This window comes from Carassius auratus, chromosome 16 (genome assembly GCF_003368295.1).
Source record: "Carassius auratus strain Wakin chromosome 16, ASM336829v1, whole genome shotgun sequence".
NCBI classification, from domain to species: Eukaryota; Metazoa; Chordata; class Actinopteri; order Cypriniformes; family Cyprinidae; genus Carassius; species Carassius auratus.
The window spans coordinates 8,011,623-8,031,184 of NC_039258.1; the positions used below are offsets into that span (position 1 = coordinate 8,011,623).

General features: G+C 42.3%; 2 protein-coding genes across 5 annotated transcripts in view; one reads left to right on the forward strand and one right to left on the reverse strand.

Annotated features, from left to right (window-relative positions):
• Positions 1-457: 457 nt before the first annotated feature.
• Positions 458-16,956, forward strand: pik3r4 (phosphoinositide-3-kinase, regulatory subunit 4). 3 transcript variants are annotated; one of them, XM_026283773.1, is made up of 22 exons: positions 458-731; positions 870-1,000; positions 1,304-2,064; positions 2,154-2,287; positions 2,840-3,446; positions 9,692-9,826; positions 9,981-10,202; positions 10,282-10,455; positions 10,527-10,672; positions 10,801-11,004; positions 11,513-11,714; positions 11,830-11,850; positions 12,997-13,094; positions 13,409-13,631; positions 13,974-14,139; positions 14,228-14,392; positions 14,538-14,749; positions 14,931-15,062; positions 15,424-15,524; positions 15,610-15,698; positions 16,079-16,199; positions 16,288-16,956. In XM_026283773.1, the coding sequence occupies exons 3-22, from the start codon at positions 1,347-1,349 to the stop codon at positions 16,456-16,458; spliced, it is 4,041 nt and encodes a 1,346-aa protein (XP_026139558.1). In that variant the 5' UTR covers positions 458-731; positions 870-1,000; positions 1,304-1,346; the 3' UTR covers positions 16,459-16,956. The 3 variants fall into 3 exon arrangements, with proteins under 3 accessions (XP_026139558.1, XP_026139559.1, XP_026139560.1); XM_026283774.1 differs by lacking the exon at positions 870-1,000 and having other exon boundaries at positions 459-731; XM_026283775.1 differs by lacking the exon at positions 11,830-11,850 and having other exon boundaries at positions 459-1,000.
• Positions 16,957-16,959: 3 nt separating this feature from the next.
• Positions 16,960-19,562, reverse strand: part of col6a4a (collagen, type VI, alpha 4a) — a 29,825-nt gene continuing 27,222 nt past the window's right edge. For both annotated transcript variants that reach the window (XM_026283772.1, XM_026283771.1), the window contains 2 exons: positions 18,148-18,195; positions 16,960-18,012 (listed from right to left, as the gene is read on the reverse strand). In XM_026283772.1, the coding sequence (XP_026139557.1) occupies positions 17,840-18,012; positions 18,148-18,195 (221 nt within the window). In that variant the 3' untranslated portion in view covers positions 16,960-17,839. The remainder of the gene's footprint in view (positions 18,013-18,147; positions 18,196-19,562) is intronic.

The following is a 19,562-nucleotide window of genomic DNA, read 5'->3' on the forward strand; positions in this document are numbered from 1 at the left end:
GTCTTTTTAGTTGTGATCCCGCTGATTCTGATTCGGATGTCATCAAGCGGTATCTCTGGTCGTAATCAGCGTTCATTAGCAGAATGCTAGCGTGTTATGGGCAACAACAACTCAACTTGTTAGAAATCTAAAGCACATAAGTACTCGTTCATTCAACGTTCGACCTATAACCCATATTGAACTTGCAAAACCTACAATCCGATCTGAGATTCCTCAACGGCAATCGGGTGAAAGGGACAAATTTAGCCGTCTAGCCCCATAGACTCCCATTCATTTTGTACTCATGGCGATTGCCCCCAGTGGAACTCTGGTGGAACTGCAAAAAATTTCGGTACAATAGGGAGTGGGAAGGCTCCCCGTAGACGGGCTCTGGCTCTACAAAACTAAAGTCCGAACATCCTGAACGATGTCTTCCAGTTTCCGGTTTAGCGGTTGATCTGGGATCAGTCACGTAAGACATTTCATCCAATACGGTATCGTATGAGGAACAGATCTCAGATCAACCAATGGAGACGCACATCTCTAGTTCACTCCCTTGACATAATAACAAATGAAGCGGCTCTTTTATGTAAATGTCTGTATACTATATCGTTCGTGTGATTTGACATGTTTGTAAGTAACGTTCGTTTTAACGTGGGCAAAATGTAGAATGTAATTTTAAGTAAGGCGGGAAGAAATAACTATTGCCTACCAGTCGGTCAGGTGACAGCGCGCGGGGCTCAAAGAATTAGGTAAACAATCGTTTATTTTTACATCAGTGCTGTAAACAAACAATACATACGCGTACATACGTTACATGATACTTTATAGCTGTCAATTTATATCGAGAGAAAATTTCAATGATGTAAATAGAGTTTTATGTTTTCTAGCTTGTATTGCTAACAGATATGATGCAGCATTTTATGTCTCGTGACACTGTATGTGCACAAGACTGTATACCGAATCTGAAGATTATACTAAATTTATGACAAAACTTTGCATGCATCTACTCCAGTTGCAGGTAAATATAAGTAATAATTCAACTAAATTCAATTTAAGTATATTTGTATAGCGTTTTTTCGATACAAATCATTACAAAGCAACTTTACAGAAAAGGAAGTTTCTACAATATTTAGTAGTAGCTTATAAGTGATGACTGTCGGTTTGTGTGCATATGACAGGTATTAAAAAAAAAATAATTATGTGCTTGCATAGTAAGTAGCGATATTTGTTAGTTCTGTATGTTGTTTCAGGGTAATAATCTTAAGAAAAAGCTGAATGTTGTAATAGTACACTGCAGAACCATCTTCTGTCTATCTAATAGGTATACATTTGTCTTTGAGCACAACCATCTCTGATCCAGTGAGATGGGGAACCAGCTGGTTGGAATTGCTCCATCACAGATTCTTTCAGTGGATAGTTACTTCTCTGACATCCATGATTATGAATATGACAAAAGTCTTGGCAGTACGCGGTTTTTCAAAGTGGCCCGGGCGAAACACAAAGAAGGATTGGTTGTGGTTAAGGTTTTTGCGATCCAGGACCCCTCTCTGCCCCTGACCAGCTACAAACAAGAGCTGGAGGAGCTGAAAATCAGACTGCACTCCTGTCAGAACTGTCTGCCTTTTCAAAAAGCCACTCTTACTGAGAAAGCAGCCATACTATTTCGGCAGTATGTTCGGGATAACTTGTATGACCGCATCAGCACGCGACCGTTCCTCAACAATGTGGAGAAGAAGTGGATCGCCTTCCAGCTCCTCAATGCTGTGGACCAGGCCCATAAATCTGGAGTGCGTCATGGTGACATTAAAACAGAAAATGTTATGGTGACAAGCTGGAACTGGGTGCTTCTCACAGACTTTGCTAGTTTTAAACCTACATACTTACCTGAAGACAACCCTGCAGATTTCAACTACTTCTTCGACACGTCCAGGAGGAGAACATGCTATATTGCACCAGAAAGATTTGTGGATGGCAGCATGTTCGCCACAGAAAGTGACCAGACAACTCCGCTTGTGGATCTCTCCAGCAATAGCCAGAGGACCAGGGGAGAACTCAAGCAGCCCATGGACATCTTCTCAGCTGGTATCCATCACCATTATATTTGTTCTGTTTGTTGCATTATAATATGACATATTTTACAAACATCTTTCTCTTTTATTATTTTTTGACAGGTTGTGTGATTGCAGAGTTGTTTACAGAGGGTGTCCCACTCTTTGACCTCTCACAATTGCTGGCGTACCGTAAAGGGCATTTCCAAACCGAACAAGTGCTGATGAAAATTGAAGATCGCAGTATTAGGGAACTGGTAGCATTTCTATTCATATGAGATTTTAGACACTTTGTATTATTTCACTTTAGGTTTTACACATTTTTACACTACCATTCAAAATTTTGGGGTTGGTCAGTTGTTGTTGTCACAGAGACATTTTTTTATGAGACGTATAAAAAAGCAGTAATATTGTGAAACAATATTTAGCTATTTTAACATATTTATGTTAAAATAAAAATAAAATAAAATGTATTCTTTTGATGGCAAAGATCCGAAATGATTCTAATATGCATATTTGATGCCCAATAAACATTATTATTATTATTATTATTATTATTATTATTCATTTTTAAGCAATTGTGCAGCTTAATTTTTCTGGAAATTGAGATGCCTTCTTTTTTTGGGATTTGACAAAGTTCAAAAGAGCAGAGACATAATTATATATATATATATAAAATCTTACTGACCCCAATCTTTTCAATAGTGGTGTAATAAATTACATAATAATTATTACATTTAATAAATAATATGATACTAGTTAGTTAGATACTAGGTAGTACTCTGTATAATTTAATCCACTCTATGCAGGTTGCACAAATGGTGCAGCGAGAACCAGAAAAGCGTCTGACGGCCGAAGAATATCTAAAGCAGCAGCGAGGCAAAGCTTTTCCAGAAATCTTTTATACTTTCCTTCAGCCCTACATGGCTCAGTTTGCCAAGGAGACGTTCCAGTCTGCTGACGAAAGGGTGTTGGTCATTCGTAAGAACCTGGAGAACATCCTTAATAACTTGTGCAGTGGTGGGCAAACAGGGAAGACTGAAAAACAGGAGAAGGAATCTCAGGAGCTTAGTTCTAAGGAGCAGGGGCTGGTGGTGCTGGTGTCAGTCATCACATCCTGTCTGCAGACACTGCGTTACTGCGACTCCAAGCTGGCAGCACTGGAGCTGATTCTTCATCTGGCAGGCCGGCTGAATGTGGAGATTGTGCTGGACAGGATTACACCTTACTTACTGCACTTCTGCAATGACTCAATGCCGCGCGTCAGGGCTGAGGCTGTCCGCACACTGACTAAAGTGCTGGCACTGGTCAAGGAAGTTCCTCGCAATGATGTCAATATCTACCCAGAATACATTTTACCTGGGATTGCCCACTTGGCCCAAGATGAAGCCACAATTGTCAGACTTGCTTATGCAGGTATTTTTAGCAATAAAATAAATGCTGGAGTAAATTGTTCCTAAATTGTCTTGTCTAAATTGCACTTTTTAAATGTGTAAATACTAGTTCCCTCTCGAGGCGGTAACTCAACATTACGTCAGCTAAGACGTATATGGGAACTCTTCCCTTCTCCACTTTCACTGAAATCTTATTGGCTAACGCCAGCTGGGGACAGCTGGCCAATTGACGCGAAGCATGCAAATACTGGCGGGTAAGCGTGCAGTATAAAATGCATGGGCGCGAAAATTACGTCAGAATCTCTTTCTTCACGCTAGAAGTCTTATCTAAGTCATCGTGGAAGTTGCAATAGAGGACTACTCACCCTGTTTTTCCTCTCCGCATCCAATGGCTGCTAATGCTAGATTCGGACCTTCACCAGTTCTGTGTGACCTGCCTGGGATTCTCACACGGACAACACTTGCGCCCACTGTACCGAGCTGCCAGTGCGCGCCCTCAGAGCCAGAGTGGCTCGGAGGACGGCGGGAATGAGGCCCACTGCCGCCAGCGAGCCGCTGGTGGGCCCTCCCCCGCCCGAAGACGAGTTTGACGTCGGCGTGGTGGACTATAGCTTAAAAGCGAACTTCGTCCTCTTCGGAGCTGACGAGGAAAACGACTCCATGTCGCTTCGACGTCGAAAAAGGTTTGGGCCTCTCAGTGGGACCGTCCCGACCAAGAGGGCCCTGAGACCTCCAGGAGAAGCTCGTCAGGGTCTTCGGAAAGGTCGTCACGGAGCTGAGTCTCGCTTGCAACGCACATGACGAGCCTGTGATAGGTAACTAGACTCGTGGCTCCTCCAGTCGAGCTGCTACCAGATGGCATTTAGGCATGCAAGAGCTCGTGGTGAAATCGTGGGCTGCACCCCAATCGGCGCGCACCCACTCTGCCACGAAGGCCATATCACGCACGTGGACGGGACGGGACGGAAACCCTCCCCCCGTCTAGGAGACTGTTACCACACACCTGTGCTCGTCTCCCTCTGCTTTTGGTCCGGACCACAGTCTAGAAAGAGCGAGTGCAGCTTCTGCTCTTCATGCCAGGGCAATACTCAAGGTATTTCAGGCAAACGGCGGCACAGTAGCGCTGACGTCATCAGGATCTGCACGCGGCAACTGATCTCGCGCTGATTGCTACTAAGCGCTCTGCTCAGCTGTTTCACGGAGCTCATGGTCATCTTTACAGGCACCTATGGCTTACCCTAGCTGTCCTGAAAGACGCAGACCGTAGGCCGCTCCTAAATGTTCCAGTTCCTCCCTCCGGCCTCTTTGGTGACGTCATGGAGCTATTCTCAGAGACGCAGAAAGCGCGCCAAAGTGTGAGCCATGTGATACCCCGTCGCTCACCCCAGTCTTCTTCTGCGAGATTCTAATGCACCGGGCCAGGCTCTGAAACCAGCTAAAATAACCCGCAGTGGCACCCCGCTCTGAACCGGACGCTCGTTTCTGCCGAAACCAGCAGTGGTAAGAGCCTGGAAGGTAACGTCAGGGTCAGTTGAGGATCTCGCGCCGCGAGAGAGCCAGCGCGCCATACGAGCCGTCTCCCTGACGGTGAAAGAGTGAGTGAGCGGGAGGCCCCGCCCCCAAGCGCCATGTTCATATGCATAATGTCCCCCATGTTTCTTCGGGCGACGATTGCTATGTCTGTTTGAATGCTGTTTGTGTTGGTTCCACAATAAAAGCATGTTACAATCAACTAAAGAGCTTTACTTCCTCTTACGCTCATCTCTGTGTCACTCGCCCTGTCTCAGAACAGTGCAGAGCCACAACCCATGATTATACTGGCCTCGCGAGAATGCCAACACCACATAAACACGGTGTCACCCTCAATGTTCAAATGCATCATGTCCCCCATGTTTCTGCGGGCGACGATTGCTATGTCTGTTTGAATGCTGTTTGTGTGAGTTCCACAATAAAAACAGGTCAGCGAAAGAACTTTACTGCCTCTTACACTCATCTCTGTGTCACTCGCCCTGTCTCAGAACGGTGCAGAGCCACAACCAATGATTATACTGGCCTCGCTAGAGTGCCAACACCACATGAACACGGTGTCACCCTCAATGTTCAGATGCATCATGTCCCCCATGTTTCTTCGGGCGACGATTGCGATGTCTGTTTGAATGCTGTTTGTGTGAGTTCCACAATAAAAGCATGTTACAATCAACAAAAGAGCTTTACTTCCTCTTACACTCATCTCTGTGTCACTCGCCCTGTCTCAGAACAGTGCAGAGCCACAACCTATTATTATAATGGCCTCGCGAAGGAGCGAGAGTGCCAACACCACAAAGACACATGCATCATGTCCCCCACATCACTATGGGTGACGATTGCTCTATGTGTTTAAATGATATTTTTGTGAGTTAAAATTGTACTAAAGAAGCATATATACAAATTCTTGCACCCAACGTTGTGTCACTCGCCCTGTCTCAAACAGCGCAGAGCCACAGTCCATGATTATAATGGCCTCATGATAGCGCAAGAGTGTCACACCATTTCGCGACGCGCCCGCCCTCCCGCCAGTGCTTCCAGCCTCGCGGAGGCGGGGCCCTGATTAAAGGAAGCCATCAGTGGCTGTAGACGTAACGCGTCCGCCGTGTCATCTCATGGACGGTAAGAGGGCTATCCCGGGCGTTTCACCGTGGATACTGGGAATAATTCACGACGGATATTCTCTCCAATTCAAACGCAGACCTCCCCGCTTCAATGGCGTGGTCCCGTCACTGACTTTGCCCCAAAACCGTCCTGTTCTGCGACAGGAAGTTCTCAGTCTGCTGTCATAGAGAGCGATAGAGCAAAATTTCCCCTCAGATCGAGCGGAATGCGCATGTTGAATTATCTGGACGATTGGCTGATTTTAGCCCACTCAAGAGATGTGCTATCAGTCACGTGGAAACAATGCTTCGCTGTTTGGATACGCTGGGACTGCGTGTGAATATGCAGAAGAGCGTGTTGTTACGAGTCGGACTGTAACATATCTGTGAATATGTTTGGACTCGATGGCGATACTAGCCCATCTCTCTCTAGAGCATTTCATCGACTCTGCACTGTTTCTGACTGGGCAGGTCGTTTGCACTGAGGGAATTTCAGAGGCTTCTGGGACTGATGGCGGCGGCTTCTTCAGTGTGCCATCTGGGTCTGCTACATTGCGGCCGCTACAGTTTTGGCTGTAACTCGAGTTCCGCCAAGGGCGTGGTCTTCGGTCCACAAGCACTTACGGTCATTCACAGTTGCGTCAGCACTCTGAGACCGTGGAACAGACCGGAAATGTTCAGCCCAGGAGTTCTTTTCTCTGCGAACGCGATCTAGGCTGGGGAGCAGTGCGTCTGGGCCTGTGGTCGGAGTCACAGAGAAGGTGACACAAAACCGTTTGGAATAATGGAAGCGGTGTCCTAATATCCCTGCAAGCCTTTCGGTCGAAATTGGAGCGGAAACATGTACTGATTCAAACCGACAACACGTCTGTGGTCTCGTACATAAATCGCCAGGGCGGTGTGCGCTCCAGAGCTCTATTCAAACAGGCAGCGAGTTTCCTGTTGTGGGCGGACCGACACTTAATCTCCATAGGAGCGTCGCACATCCCCGGTACTTTGAACCATGGAGTGAGCATGCTTTTGAGGAACGGGATTCCTCAAGGAGATGTTGGCTTCACCCAAGATCAGATCTAATGATTTGGGAGGGAGGAAGTGGATTGTTTGCCACGAGCGAGAACACGTTTGCTATCTCACCCCCCCTGCTGGGAGATGCTCTGACATCGCGCTGGCCGGAAGCCAGGCTTACACATTCCCTTCTGTGAAGATTCTGCCTGTGTTGTGCAAAATCAGGGAGGAGAAAGCATCAGTTATACTCGTGGCCCCGAACTGGCCGAATCAGCCCTGGTTCGCGGACCTGAGAGAGTTACTGATGGCTCCCCCATGGCGAATCCCCCTCAAGCAGGACCTGCTGCCTCAGGCGAATGGCACAATATAACACCCCAGCCCCGAGCTGTGGAACCTCCATGTGTGGCCGCTGCGGGGACCCTAATGAGCGGAACACTCTGCACTGACGAGTGCTAAACACACTTACTGAGACGCGAGCATCATCAAACATTCGCTGCTACGCGCAGAAGTGGTGAGTTTTCACAAAATGGTGCGAGAACATTTATATTGGCCCGGGGACCTGTTCCGTGTCGGATGTTTTGCGCTTTCTACAGCACAGTTGGATAGCGGGAGTTTGAAACCATCCACGCTGAAGGTGTATGTGACCGCTATTACCGCTTTCGTTCCCCGGTTACGGGTAAACGATCGGTAAGCACGCTCTGGTATTCAGTTTTCTCAGGGGAGCAAGTAGATCGTGTACTTCATGGCCGCCTTCCGTGCCGCCGTGGGATTTCGCTCTAGTTTTGAGGGCTCTATCTGCTATTACCGTTCGAGCCATTAGCTTCGATTGCGGTTAAGGAGCTTCCCTGAAGACTGCCTTGCCTCTTGCTCTCGCCTCAGCGAAGTGCCTTGGAGAATTTCGTGAGTGTTTGGTGAACGATATTGCATTGGTTTCGGGCCTGGCGACTGTAATGTCACTCTCCGGCCGAGACCGGGTTTCGTTTCGAAGTCACTCAATACACCGTTTTGTTTCCCTGCCCGCCTTATCTGTTGAGCCGTCAGCCTCGTGCGACGCTGATGCTCAGAGCGCCAGGACCCTGTTAGGGTTTTACGGATGTATATGAATCGCTCGGCCGCCTTTCGTCAGTCGGACCAGCTGTTCGTGTGCTTGGTGGATGTAATAAGGGACGTGCTGTTTCTAAACAGAGACTTTCTCACTGGATCGTGGAGGCTATCAAATGCCAGGGGAAGGAGTACCCCCTCAACATCAGAGCTCATTCTGCGAGGACATTATAAATGCTTCCTGATGGGCCTGGTCTAGAGGTATGTCTGTCCAGTATTTATGTTTTGCTGCTGGCTGGTCTTCCCAGAACACAATCGCCAGGTTTTACAAGCTGGATGTACCCTCTGTAGCGTCACATGTTTTTCGGTGAGTTAAATTTTTATTCATTAAAGCTGTTATAACCAGCTATACAGTAGTTACCATGGCTGCTAACTCTGTGTTATGGTTTAAATGGTTTCTGCAGCAGTCACCGCAAACGCCGTCGACTCTGTTTAACTCTCATGCTTGAGTGCTTATTGCTTTGTGTCTGCCCTGGTTAGTGCAGATTTCGATATATTGCTTGAAGTTATGCATATTTTGTTAGGGTCGGAGCAGATGTCTCATTGGCCTAGTTCCGCCTATCAGATGCAAGCACTCTTAGCGACACGGCCATTGGCTAGAACTGTACTGCTTATGTGTGGGGGTGATTGACTCCTTTCAGGGCTTATCTTCACTGCTCTCACGGCGGGATTTTATACAGTTCCCATATACGTCTTAGCTGACGTAATGTTGAGTTACCGCCTCGAGAGGGAACGTCTCCGGTTACTATCGTAACCTCGGTTCCCTGAGAGGCGGGAACGAGACATTACGTTAGCCGCCGTGGTCGCTGTTTGATCAGCTGTGCTAGCGTTCAGTCGTGATTCTGACGTAATTTTCGCGCCCATGCATTTTATACTGCACACTTACCCGCCAGTATTTGCATGCTTCGCGTCAATTGGCCAGCTGTCCCCAGCTGGCGTTAGCCAATAAGATTTCAGTGAAGGTGGAGAAGGGAAGAGTTCCCATATACGTCTTAGCTGACGTAATGTCTCGTTCCCGCCTCTCAGGGAACCGAGGTTACGATAGTAACCGGAGACGTTTTCCAATCCAATCAGTCTCTGATGTGAAATAAAACAAATAATTTTAGAATTGGAATGTTTAAATTGGAAATACTTTGATATTTCTTAATCACTCAAGTGAAATGGATTGTGAAAGCAATTTCATATAGACTTCAATATATATTTGTACAATTTAATGCAATTCCTTATATAACAGTTCAAAAGTTTGGAGTCAGTAAGATTTTTTAAAATAAGCAATTCATAGTTTTGCACTTTTCTGCAGTAATGCATTCAATTGTACAAAAGTGATAGCAGTGACATTTCAAATAACTGCTAATTAATTATATATATATAAAAAAAATATAAAGCAGTTGTTTTAAATTGTAATTATTTTTCACAATATTTCTATTTAAACAATATTTTCAATCAAATAAACAGCCTAGGTGAGTGAAAAAACACAATAAAAAAATCTTATCGACCCCAAATATAAAAAAATGTGTTATATTATATTATATAGAGAACATAGCACACTTGGCAGAGACGGCGCTTCGTTTTCTGGAGCTGGTGCAGGAGAATAATTTGAGCTCTGAACAAGACCTCAATGGAGAGGACACAGAAGAAACCCTTCCCCCCAATGAAAACTACGATTCAGGTAAATAACTACTCTCCAATAAAATCTCACTTTTATGGTAGTCTTAAAAAGGTTTATAGATATTGCCCGTGTATAACTTTTTGCACTACAGTAATAGCCAGCTTACACGGCTGACATTAAAATGCTGTGGATATGATCCATCCCTTGTCCAAAGAGCTGCAGGCCTTGCATGAGATGGTTCAGCAGAAGGTGGTGACTTTACTGAGCGACCCCGAGAACATTGTCAAACAGACGCTGATGGAGAACGGCATCACCCGCCTCTGCGTGTTCTTCGGCAGGCAGAAAGCCAATGATGTCCTTCTCTCCCACATGATCACTTTCCTCAACGACAAGAATGACTGGCACCTCCGTGGAGCTTTCTTTGACAGCATAGTAGGTAGGTTGCCGTCACTGTCACTTCATATAATATCAGACAGTCACTCACGACATGTAACCGAATGTCCTCCTCCCTGCAGGTGTAGCAGCATATGTGGGTTGGCAGAGTTCCTCCATCCTAAAGCCTCTTCTGCAGCAAGGCCTGAGTGATGCAGAGGAGTTTGTCATTTATAAAGCTCTCAATGCTCTCACTTGCATGTGTCAGCTGGGGCTACTGCAGAAACCTCACATCTACGAGTTTGTCAGTGATATTGGTGAGAGAAATTCTGCTCTCTTGTACGCATGTGCTTCATAATTATTGTGTATAATTGTTACTGTTCCACAGCTCCTTTCTTATGCCACCCCAATCTGTGGATCCGCTATGGAGCTGTGGGTTTCATCACTGTTGTCGCTCAGCACCTCAACATCGCTGACGTCTACTGCAAACTCATGCCTCATCTCAGCCCTTTCATCACGCAGCCTATTATACAGGTGATTAGTCACAACTACTCTGAATAAAACTCTCCTTTTGTGTTTCACAGAAGAAAGGTTGTTATAAATGTTTGGAACAACATAAATGATGGCAGAATTTTCACTTCAGTTTTGAACTCTTTGGACAGATTGATAAGGAGATTGTGTTGCTCAGCGTGCTGAAAGAACCCATAAGTCGCTCCATCTTTGATTATGCGCTGCGTTCAAAAGACATCGGGAGCCTCTTCAGGCATCTGTTACTCCGCCAAAAAAAGCGCAACGGCTCCATCCCAGAATGCCCCATTCCTGAGGATCCCGCAATTGCCCAGCTGCTTAAGAAACTTCTTTCACAGGTCAGGAAAATTTTTTTACATTTTTTTTACAATTATTATTACTATAGATTTATTTTTATATTTAATTTGTATTGTCTGTATAAGGCTGCTGTTTTAAATCTTAATTCCCCTCCTCCAAAGCATCTAAAACTCAGTTATACAGATAAAGAAGTTGTTATGCAAAGGCTAAGGCAGATATATCTACATATTTTAATGTACAAAAGTGTATATACATGCATATCAATCAGTAGGGTGAGGTATCTTTTGCCTGTGCCAATATTTGCTTATTTTCCAGAAACTGAATAAACAGATCCCAAATGTTATGGTAGTCCATTAGTTTGCCCTTTATACTGTAGGCTATTCTTTCCAATACAATACAAAGAGCCAAATCTCTCAACCAGTGGATGGACCCTCTGTGTTCTTCCACTAGAATGCTATCAAATGAGAAATAACTGATTAATAGAAGTGTTGCCTTGCCTTATGTCACATTTGTATAAATTGTTAAGTCGTATCATGTGGTTTCTATCAGGGGATGACGGAGGCTGAAGAGGACAAGCTCCTAGCTCTGAAAGACTTCATGCTCAAATCCAACAAGGCCAAAGCCAACATCATAGACCAGAGCCACCTAAGTGATGGAGCCCACAGTGGAGTCATTGATCTCGGTACAGTGGGCATCACTGGCCGACAGGTGGACCTCATCAAGCCCAAGCAGGAGTTTGAAGACAAGAGAGGTGGGTGACACACTGTCTGCATTTATATTTACTGTTATTTGAGGATATGTATACACTTCTCATATCACTGGGTCGCCATTTAAAATGAATGTCTTTAATTTTCATTTGTTTGCAGACGTCATCCCTTCTGCCTCTGGTATATTGTTTAGATCTCAAGCAGCCGTGCTCTGTTTGAAGTTATAAATCCCTCACTTTGACTAAGTCGGAGGCTTTGTGTGTCTAAATCTGAGAATTCATGATAACAAGCAGATGTGATGTGGATGTATACATTTTGTTTTGCACGACAGCTCACGTTGGCTTTTTTCAGTCAGTTTTCGTACATACTAGCTGGAGTGTACTTTCAGAGTGTTCAGTATGGCTGCTGGTGACTGAATTTATAAAGGATAACAGATTTTCCAGTATATGCTAGCAGATAATTATTAAAATAATAATAATTTTCTTATTCAGCAAGAAATAATTGAAATGATAAGAAGTTACAGTAAAAACATTTTATTTAAAAAAATATTTATATTTAAAATAAATTTGGTTATTTTAAAACTTTTATTACATTAACACTAAAATGTAATCATATACATTTATTACATGAATACTGAAATAAGCATCAAATCAGTCTATCAGAATGATTTTTAATGGATCATGCAACAAATAAAGACTGTCAGCTAAACATTCAGCTTTGTTATTATAAAAATACAATAGAAAATAGATTAAAATAGAAAAGTTTTTTCAAATTGTAATATACTGTTTTTACTGTATTATTAATCAAGTAAATGTAGCCTTTGTGAGACTTTTTAAAAGCATTTCAAAATAATTTAATAAATGATTACTTTTCAAGGGACCCCATTCCAGTGGATTAAGATACATTTATACTTTTTTATCCTCAATAGATTTATACCTTATTAGTTCTCACACACTTTTTGAACTACCTAGTGTGAAAGTGTGAAAAACTGCAGCTATAGATGGAGTTGCAGGAGCTTTTTTTTTTTTTTTTTTACTTTCAGCATTTTGTATAGTCCTCTTCATTTCTAATGCATTTGGGAAGTAAAGTTGATTTTGTCTGCTTCGCTTCTATTAAAATTTACTTTTTGAACTAACTGATTTACTTAATTTAAGTACTATATGTCACTGTGCTGACTAAATCAATTGCTTGATTTCATTTACACATGTCAGTCCGCATGTTAACGCTTTAACTGAGCACCGAGTGTTTTACAATCCAGAAATGCATCTTCTATTTTAAATAGGTCAATTTAAAGTACTATAGTTAAATTTTGTTTCTCTTTTTCAGCTCGCAAACATACGAAACAGGACTCCAACTTGAACGAAGAGTGGAAGAGCATGTTTGGTTCTCTGGACCCTCCCAGCTCGGCCCAGACACCCTCAACGGTACCTAATGTTCTAATTCGATCTGAGCACTCCTTACAGACTCTTTACCTCCCTCATGTTCCATCCTCAGCTCAGGTCGACTGCTGAGCAAACAGTGTGCTCTCTCCCCTGCTCTTTCTCTGCCCTCTCCATCATACTTTCTTCATCAACACCTTTTAGTGTGCATTTGTCCATGTTGCAGCTTTGTATTATTTTTCATCATGTTTGCACAAACATGCAGGAATGTGCTGTATTTTCCCAGATTAAATGTATAAGCATGTTTTTCTTAAATAATACTGAATCTTTATATTAAACAACTCCCTGTTGCTCTTCAGATTCCTGAAAGTGGAGCCATTCAGCCCAAGAAAACCACAGGAGTCCCTATTATTCAAGTGGTACAGTCTGTAACCGGCACGTCCACGTACCAGCGGCGCATCACCACATGCAAGGCAGAGCTACAGCAGCTGGTGCAGCAGAAAAGAGAACAATGCAATGCAGAGCGCATGGCCAAACAGATGATGGAGAGTGCAGAGTGGGAGAGCAAGCCCCCACCGCCAGGTACAGCAGTCACATGTCACCTAGCTAATACAAGTACATTGTGTGGCTGTCTAGCCTCTGCTTGCTCCATATTGTACAGTAATCATATGCAGCTGACTTTTGTTGATCTTTTCTTTTTTTTTAATGCACAGACATTTTAATTTGGAACTAAAAGATGTATACATATCAGATTCTGAATATCATGAAGTTAAAAGATATTGCTCCATTAAGTAACTTTTTGTTAGTGGCTTGCAGTGTAACTAACTTTTTTGAACTACCTTAAATTGAGGTTGGTTGGTGTTTCCTAGCTTGTGTGCCTCACACGGGTTATTTCCACTGGTAACAACAGCTGTTTCATTGCAGGGTGGCATCCAAAAGGTCTTCTAGTGGCCCATCTCCACGAGCACAAATCTGCCGTGAATCGAATCCGAGTCTCTGACGAGCACTCCATCTTTGCTACATGCTCCAATGATGGGACTGTAAAGATCTGGGACAGTCAGAAAATGGAGGGCAAGACGACCACCACAAGGTAGATAATATCTATACAATATCTAAAAATTGTCTTAGTTGTTTAACTGTTATGTGAGCTGAAATTATTGAAAATGTGATTGTTTCAGGTCTGTGCTGACGTATTCTCGGATTGGAGGCCATGTGAAAACACTGACTTTTTGTCAGGGGTCACATTACCTTGCAGTTGCATCAGATAATGGTTCCATCCAGCTTCTTGCAGTGGAGGCAAACAAGCCGCCCAAATCACCCAAAGTCCAGCCATGTCAGACCAGGTGTGTCCAGGTTATGTAACTCTACTTCTAGCATCTTAAATTTGTGTTCTGCCATACAACAGTACATATGAGTAAATCAAGACCATCAGACTCAGGTCAGTGACACTCAGCCAGTCAGATCAGTGAGCCATCGAATCTCTTCCAGGTTCCTGGATCCCAAGGATGAGGGCTGTGCGGTGGACGTACACCACTTCAACTCAGGGGCACAGACGGTTCTGGCCTATGCCACAGTGAACGGCTTTTTGGTAGGTTGGGATCTCCGCAGCAATAGCAATGCCTGGACCCTCCGCCATGACCTGCGTCTGGGCCTCATCACTTCCTTTGCTGTGGACATGCATCAGTGTTGGCTGTGTGTGGGTAAGAGGGCTGGATAGTTTGGGTTGTGTTTCATGGTGCTCTTAAAAGCATGTGAAGAAGACATGTACCAATCAAAACCCAAATTACTGAAGAATGTTTTCAGCAAATTCATATACCATTGTAGTGATTCTTAAAGTTTGCCGTGTCAAGCTTGGACTTATTTTGTGTCATACTTACACAGGCACAAGTAATGGCACAATGGCTTGCTGGGATATGCGTTTTCAGTTGCCAATTTCTAGCCACTCCCACCCAGCCCGAGCGAGAATCAGACGCCTGCAGATGCATCCCCTCTACCAGTCCTCTGTCATTGCAGGTAAAAAGTCTCTTATGATTAACAATGCTACATTTATTTGATCAAAATACAGTAAAACAGAAATATTTTAAATACTATTACAATTTAAAATAGCTTTTTTAAGCTGAATTTTCAGAAGCAATTACTCCATCACATTGCCCTTCACAAATCATTTTAATATGCTAATTTGATGCTCAAGATTCTCTGTTGATTTTTTTTTTTGTAATTACAAGTCTTTACAGTCCCTTTTGTGGAATTTAATGTATCCTTTAAGAATAAAAGTGTGTATGTATATATATATATATATATATATATATATATATATACACACACACACACACACACGGTTTAAAGTTATAAAGGTTTTTCGTATTCTCTTCAGCTGTCCAAGGTAACAATGAGGTGTCCATGTGGGATATGGAGACTGGAGACAGGAAGTTCACCCTGTGGGCTAGCTCTGCACCTCCGCTTTCAGAGATGCAGGTATGTTGGTCACTTCTGCATCACAATAAAAAATACATTCAGACTTGCCTGCTGTGATTACACTGGAATCTGTTGTTCTCTGCAGCCGTCTCCCCACAGTGTTCATGGGATATACTGCAGCCCTGCTGATGGCAATCCTCTCCTACTTACAGCTGGATCTGACATGAGAATCAGGTGAGACTAGTTAGCAAAACTAATCACTGTTGAGGGGTGAAGATTTAGCAGGTTAGAAGGCACCAAGGCTTTTTCGAATCCAATGTGTGCACAACAACAGGTTTACAAAGACTATATCACATTAATGTGAAATATTTCATATTTGAAAGCAACATTTTTGTTTCCATTCAAACGATTTAAGCAATTTCCAAATATCTCGAACCCTGAATTTCAGATGATACCTTTATACAGAATCAGCTGCATTCAGATTTAGACATAACCGATATTTCCTCAAATATTATTATTAATTGGGTGCAAGAGTTTTACATTCCCAAGGTTATGAGAGCATATGCAGATTGAGCATGTTATGAATTCGAGTGTGTTCTGTATGATATCTGCAGGTTTTGGGATTTGGCCTACCCTGAGAGATCATACATCGTCGCAGGCTGTGCAAACGACTCGCTTCACTGTCCTTCTGTGTTCTACAACCGCAAGATCATTGAAGGAACAGAAGTTGTACAGGTCTGAACCTTATTTCCATCTGATTTTCTCTTTTCTGCACATTTATATTTTATTGATCTTCTCCTCTGTCTCCCTTCGACCTAACCAGGAGATCCACAGTAAGCAGAAAAGCGGATCCACTGAGGACACCCCCCGCCGTGGTCCAGAATCCCTTCCTGTGGGTCACCATGACATCATTACTGATATTGCGACTTTCCAGACCACCCAAGGCTTTATAGTCACCTCTTCTAGAGATGGCATTGTCAAAGTCTGGAAGTGAGAGAAACCATGTGGGAAGATGGGACACGTTTAATTGACATCTGATCAAGTGCACTGTAAATTTAAATATAATGCCAATTAATATAATTAAACCATTTAGGATCAAATCCACTTTAAATAAATTAAATGTAACTATATAAAACCCCGAAAGCCAACAGAAAAGTTTGCTTTGTATGTTTTTGATTTTCTATCATAACACTGCAGAAAACAGGACATGATGGGCTTCACACAGTAGGTACACTTATAGTGTTATTTCTGCACAGCTAAACCCATATAGTTTTGTTTTGAGGCCCGAGTGCAAGACATGGATGGGCATGAAATTTTCATTATAATCACTGTGTAATATTTATGGATATTACTGAATAAATGTCATGAAATATATCTATTTGCTTCTTTGGATTAAAAAACATTGAGCACAGCATATTTAGCATTGTTTCAAGTGAACATGAAACCTCTAGACCCATGGATTCCCAAATGAATAAAATCAAATCCAACAGTACTTTTTTTAATTTATTTTTTTTATTTATACCTGGTCAAATTACAGAAGTAAAACAGGTTGTGATCAGTTATTCAGAATTTTTAAAGATAAAAAAATGCATACATTTGAACAAATGTGTAATTACTGAAAACTATTTTTAATCAAAGCAGCATAAAAAAATATTGCAGATTACTATTGCTGTCACAAAACATCTTGACTGAAAACTTTATATACATTGACATTTTAATCTACACACAATATGACTCTAAGAAGGTTTAAGTTGTTTGTTTTTTATTTATTTATTTGGCATTTTTGCCTTTATTATGATAGGACAGATCAGAACTGATAGGAAGGAAAGTGTGAGAGAGAGATGGGGGCGGGATTGGGAAAGGTCCTGAAATCTGTATTCGAACTTCGGATGCCCATATAACAATGGCGCTATATGTCGGTATTGCAACTTTTTATTACACAAATCTAACTTAAAAAAATATTCTCGTAATTTTGAGAAAATAAAAAAATCATATATTTTTTTAAAAAGCAAGATTAAAACTCAATTTATATAAAAATTCAGACCCTTTTTAGGATATCAAGGATAATAAGCCATAGCTGTGAGATATGACCTAAAAAGTACAAGAGAAAAAGTAAGAGTTGTGAGATAAAAAGCCACAATTACCTTTTTTTAATCCCTTGACAAAAACAGCAAAGCTTCCATACTTCCAGTAGCTAACCATAAAAGTATGACCAAAGCAGCTGACCAAATTGTGTTGGGGTGCTGATGAATAATTATGTGTTTTTGGTTGTAAAACTTGCACAGATATAATTTTCTAGCTTTGAGAGAATGATTGGTAAATATGAGAGTGAAGAAAGTCTTTGTTCATAAATGTCATTTGGAAAGTCATCCTGATTAAATGTCTCTTACACATAAAGCTTCACATTCCACCTGCGTCTTAAACCTGTTTTCGTTTCCTCCACATCCTCCATACCAGAAATAAATGCATTTTTTCTGCTGGATGTCAAAGTGCCAACTTAAAACATAGTCACTGCAGGGCCCCACATCTTGTTTCATGAAGCACGCATCTGTAAGTGGAAACATCAGGAAAGAGTTCGGTCAGTGAGACTCCAGGCGAGATTGTAATGGCCAGATCAAATCCTTTCAGCCACATGCAAAAGGAAAAGCCAGACAAGCAGTTACAGAGAAAGCTCATTTCTCACCATTAATGAATGCCGTTTCCTCTTTTGCCTGAAAGATTTCTTCAGTAGCTGGAGATTTAATAAAGAATAAAAAAAGATCAGCAGTTATTTTACATAGGCCTAGACAAAAGTACCTTGTGTGATTGTTGATTTGTTAAGAGTAAAGTTTGTAATTTCCGTGCCATAGAGGCACCAAATAGAATGCAAATTGTTCAAAGGACTTGACCCATTTTGGGTTGGGCTACATGCTTCTCCAAACAACCCTGCAGATAAATGAAAAACACATTGAACTAGGAACGGCATTTCCATATGGCAGAGTATGGCAGTTGCCACACACTAGCCCAGTCCGGTGTGTCGTAAAAAAAGATCCAAACTTATCTCTATTATAATTCATTATGTTAAATCAGGTGTTTTACAAATGTTTAACCAATGATAAGTATTACAAAGAGTTTGTTAGTTAAACTTTGTAACACCAAGCTCTCTCAGATTGACGCGCCACACACAGCCTGGAGGAGTATTTCTGCTTCTTCACAGTACAAAGGTAAATAACTGATGTTTGAATGTTTGTATGTCAATAGTATTCCTCAAAATGTTTTTGTGGGTCTGAAGAGCGGAGTCAAACATAAATCAAGCATTAACCAATAAACGAAGTAAATTTAAATCTAACAATAATCAAATAAGCGGTGGTAGAGGCTAAACATGTGAGATGGGTTATGGACCGTCACAATATCCAGATATCAAAAGTAATAAACAGGTTTCTTTTCTCTTTTCTGCTGAACTGGAAGACGTCCAGGCAGATGTCTTAGTGCGTCAGTGCTGTGTAACGAGCACAGAGAGAGAGCAAAACAAAATGCTGGTCATGAATTAGATGCACAAAATGAGGATTTGTAAAAAAAAAAAAAACATCGAATGATTTCGAAATAAGCCAGCAAGACTGGTTTTCCCTTCCTACATTTCCCAGAGGCACGCACGTGACCCATACATCTTCCATCTTCCACCTGCATGTCTTCTGGTTCCCAACAGTCAGCAGAAGTGAGAAAAATAGTGTTTTTTACATTTGAAATCTGGATATTTATCTTACAATAGCGCATGGATTCGCTACAGGGGGCTGTGTGAGGGATGTTTTATTACAGAAACTTTTTTACAGACATTTTATTTCACGTCTTCTGAGCAGCTGACAACAAACACCTGCTTTACCCCACTGATACTCTTGGGAGCCCAAAGCTCAAGGAATTTTTAATATAACTTCAACTGGATTATTCTGAAAGAGGAAAGTCACATACAGCTATGATGCTTCAAGGGTGAGTAGAAGATGGACACATTTTCATTCTCGGGTGAACTAACCCTTTAATTATTGAGTTTTTTTCCCCCTTTCTTAACCCTGATTTGCTTCAGTGAGCTTCCAGTCTTAGACTACAGGGCGATATGGCAGTGGC

Coding starts and splice junctions, on each gene's coding strand:
- pik3r4 (XM_026283773.1), top strand. CDS start 1,347: ATGGGGAACCAGCTGGTTGGAATTGCTCCATCACAGATTCTTTCAGTG. Junction 11,005..11,512: donor TTAAGAAACTTCTTTCACAG/GTCAGGAAAATT, acceptor GGTTTCTATCAG/GGGATGACGGAGGCTGAAGA. Junction 14,750..14,930: donor TCAGTGTTGGCTGTGTGTGG/GTAAGAGGGCTG, acceptor ATACTTACACAG/GCACAAGTAATGGCACAATG.